This window comes from Oryza glaberrima, chromosome 3 (genome assembly GCF_000147395.1).
Source record: "Oryza glaberrima chromosome 3, OglaRS2, whole genome shotgun sequence".
NCBI lineage: Eukaryota > Viridiplantae > Streptophyta > Magnoliopsida > Poales > Poaceae > Oryza > Oryza glaberrima.
Genome location: NC_068328.1, coordinates 10,831,736 through 10,835,591, shown reverse-complemented (window position 1 = coordinate 10,835,591; position 3,856 = coordinate 10,831,736). Strand labels below are relative to the sequence as shown.

Here is a 3,856-nt window from a genome sequence, read left to right as displayed (position 1 = left end):
TGTGTCAAAGATTCGATGTGATGTTTTCGATTGACACATTCGATGTGATGTTTTCGATGTGATGTTTTTAGGAAAAAAATTTTAAGATATTTAATGCTCCATGCATGTAAGATTCGATGTGATGTTTTCGATGTGATATTTTTAGGGAAAAAAATTTAAGATTTGATGTGATGTTTTTAAGAAATTTTTTTTAAACTAAACGGGGCCTTAATCGCCCTCACCGACAGTGAAAAAAAATGCAAGGGTCCTTGCAACTCCTTTTCAAAGAGCTAGTACAAAGATTATTGGTAGAATGGTAGTACCACCAAACGCCCGTGACAAAGAAGAAGAGAACAAAAGGATGGCCGTAATTTTTGCAACTTCCTATAATATATCGATTTGCACAAAATACAAAGATCACACTGGTTGAGTTTTGACTCAAAAAGGAACAGATATTCACAAAATCCACAGCATACGTATTCTAAACAAGCCTCGTTACATTTGTGAAGTGTACTAGAAGTAACATACTGATCCCAAATTGGACATCCTAAAAAAATACCAAGATACGGGATGCAGAGGTACGCCGCCGGAGCCGGACGCCCGGGCACCGGAGGGAAGCGACAGTGGCCGTACGATCACGCGGCCGATGGCGCCGTGACGTACTTGACGGTGCGGGCCTCCGCCAGCGCGGCGCGCAGCGGCTTCTTGGCCGCCGCCTCGACCTCGTCGGCGTCGTCGGCGGCCGCGACGGGCGGGAGGCCCTTGAAGTCCAGGCTGCCGTCGTTGTAGACGTCCCACCACTTCTTGACCAGCATCTTGATGTCCTCCCTATCCATGTTCTCCTCCTTGCCCGTGTACCTCCACGGCTTCGATCCCTGCAACAATTGGATTACCGATCCAGATGAGCATACGAAACATATATCAAGCGGCCATCGGTCAGTTTGGTGACGATCCACGTACCGCTGCGCAGTAGTGCACGACCTTGACCTTCTCGAGCTGGACGTTCTCTGGATGCCTCCAGAGCATGGCCAGGACAAGGTTGTAGATCAGTGGGATCGGCTTGTACTGCTCCCTGAAGAACATGTTCAGGAAATCCTGCAATTTCGAGAAACCAAGAACAGTAAGCACCAATCCGACACGCTAGAAGCCTAGAACCAAGAATTAATTTATGGCGCCTATGCCAGCACGAGTCTTTACCTGCTCCGCGAAGGGAGTGGGCGTGGTGACGCGCAGAGTGTCGAGCAGGGACTTGGCGGTGGCCATGCTGGGCTCGTGCACGAACATGCCGGCGTTGAAGTAGAGCGCCGGCGGCGGGCCGAGCTCGGCGGTCGGCCACGCCACCTTGTCGGGGCACTGCTGGCAGTAGCCGATCTGGTACTGCGGGGTGTGGCTCCACGTCTTCTCGCAGAAGCAGTCCATCACCGCGTAGAAGTGCCCCTTGGGCAGCTCGAACAGCTCGTCGATGTTGTCGAACACCTGGATGTCGGCGTCAAGGTACACCATCCTCTCGTACTCCACGAACTGCAAACAACCAGGATCAATAACCCCACACAAACACGTGAGCACGCTCGCTGGCGCAAATCAAGAATGGGCGATGACGAGCTCATTGATTAATTAATTACCTCCCAGATGCGGAGCTTGGAGTAGTTGATGACGTAGTAGGCCATGGCGAACTGCGTCTGGTTCTCCGGCGGGTACACCGGCTCGATCTCCCGGACGATGCAGCCCTGGGAGATGAGGATGCGGCGGTGGGACTCCGGCACGTCGGGGAGGACGGCGACCACCAGCGGGTAGGCCGAGCCCACCTTGCGAAGGCCCTTGGCCAGCCCGACCACGCCCTTCCAGTAGTCACCGTCGCCCGCGAGGAACGTCACGTACGCCCTCGTCGCGGGCTTCACCGCCGCGGCGGCCTTGGCGGTCATCTTGCCGGCAAGCTGGGGAGGAGCCATCGATCTCGTCGGAGAAAATCCGGGAGGGTTAAGAAGAGCGAGTTCTTGTGTGAGGATTTGGAGGAAGCTTAAGCTTTGGTTGTGCTTTGCTTAGTAGCTGCTGGTTTGCTTGGGTTTCTCCGGTCACGGGGTGGCGAGGCTATAAATAGGAAACGGAGGGGGCGAAATGGTCCAGTTGCTACGGAACTGGGGCGTTTGATCTGGACGTACGCGTGGAAGATCGAAGGATCGATGGCTGTGACGCTTTTGACGGAAGCTTCTGGCGTGGGCAGTTTCGGGATTTTCGCGGGAGCGGAATGCGCCAGAAGTGAGGGGATTTGACTGTGTACTTCCATCTTGCTCCGTCTAGTCGTCTCTGTTTCTCTATGACTTTGTGGGCCCTAACGATTTCCTCGCGGTGATGTGGAATTTTACGGTTAATTAGGGGAAGCAGCGTGCTAATTGCTCCACTGATCGCGCTTAATTGCATAAGAGCACTGCTACGCATACTAATTTTTTTCTTACTAAATCTTTACCAACAATCATCTCAACCGTTTGATTTAGCTAGATGCAAGTTATAAAAAACCTAGATACACTCATAGCATGACACATCAGTGTTAGTAAGAATTTAGTAAGAAAAAGTTAGTACGTATAGCTTTTTCCATTGCATAATTATATGGCAACGGCAAAATCTCTGAGATCATATGGTGAGCGAAAAGGCAATGTAAGGCCATTCCTAACCCAATGACTAGGATATTGTTCATAGCAATAAATAAGCTGCCACCTAGAATAAAAAATGATGTGGCAAGTGAATAAATGAGGAAAGAGAAGAAAACCATGTCTTGCATGAGACATGGTTTCTACACAACATCCAAGAGATCATGTGAGATAAGTAGCATTAAATTTAAGTATGGAATATTGGTGTTTGCATTGGAAGAATAGTGTGTAGTACTAGTTTTTTAATAATGTAGAGTTTATCGAAAATATATATAGTGGTTTGGGTTGTGAATGGCCTAATGTGCTTTTTACCATCTAGTAACTATCTTTACTCTTTACTTTGATTTACTTAATTTATACTCCCTTCGTTAAAAAACCTAATCTAAAAGAGATCATAATGATTCTGGATGATATAACCCCTATCGAGATTCGTTGTATTAGGAAAAGTATACTCCATTTTTTCTTGTCGTCGGATCAATGGGCACGTCGTAGTTACAGGACGCTCCACCTTTAGATGCAATGACATCTCAACTCGAAAATCAAGGAACGTCTGATTATTCTCCATGATTTCATGATTGATATATGAGCACACGATTTTGTTTCCTTAGATGGAAGAGACATTATAGAATCGTCATAACGTGATCCATTCCCATTTATCTGTATCCATTAGCCAAAAATGTTATATACACATGCAAACTGCGCTGACATTCTTTATTAGTAGAGCAAAAATAAGCAGCAAAGCAGTTTCTTTTTTAGAGCTAGAGCAGTACTAGAAAAGGATATCCTACCTAACACGTGCTTATGACCAAAATGATACTATTACTCGTCTTAGCTACTGTATTCAATCGTTTTCTACTTTTCTGAATTTACCTCGCGTCCAAGATGTCTCTACCGGTGAGCCTCCAGCTCAGAAAAAAAAGAATGCAAAAAATAATCAATCGGCTCACATGGTCTCCCGTTTGGCTGCCACGCTGGCGAGCCCCAAAGAAAATGGGATCTCTGGGACCTGGACGAGAGGCCAGGAAAATTCCGGAACCACGTACCGTATTCCTGGACTTATTTAAAAATAAAAAAAACTTATTCCTGGACATCGAACTGCGACTCTGCGAGAATGAAGAGCAATCACAGCCGTCGGATTCTCGTCCCTTCGAGTCAGAAGAAGCAATCACAGCCGTCTGATTCTCGTCTAACGACGTCCAGCAACGGGCGTAGGTAGCTTCAGGATGGCGCTA

At 47.7% G+C, this 3,856-nt stretch overlaps 1 protein-coding gene across 1 annotated transcript; it reads right to left on the bottom strand.

The window, feature by feature from the left end:
* Positions 1–341: 341 nt before the first annotated feature.
* Positions 342–2,040, bottom strand: LOC127765212 (galactinol synthase 2-like). Its single transcript, XM_052290061.1, has 4 exons — positions 1,602–2,040; positions 1,177–1,500; positions 940–1,074; positions 342–854 (listed from the first exon to the last, which is right to left on the bottom strand). Exons 1-4 carry the CDS (start codon positions 1,926–1,928, stop codon positions 615–617), a joined length of 1,026 nt encoding a protein of 341 aa, XP_052146021.1. The 5' UTR covers positions 1,929–2,040; the 3' UTR covers positions 342–614.
* Positions 2,041–3,856: the final 1,816 nt, after the last annotated feature.

Bases quoted from the DNA above. Each gene is read 5' to 3' on its own strand.
- LOC127765212 (XM_052290061.1), bottom strand. From the start codon at position 1,928: ATGGCTCCTCCCCAGCTTGCCGGCAAGATGACCGCCAAGGCCGCCGCG. The intron at 1,075-1,176 runs GTAAAGACTCGT...TCGAAATTGCAG, and splicing joins CCACTCCCTTCGCGGAGCAG to GATTTCCTGAACATGTTCTT. The intron at 855-939 runs GTACGTGGATCG...CAATTGTTGCAG, and splicing joins TCGTGCACTACTGCGCAGCG to GGATCGAAGCCGTGGAGGTA.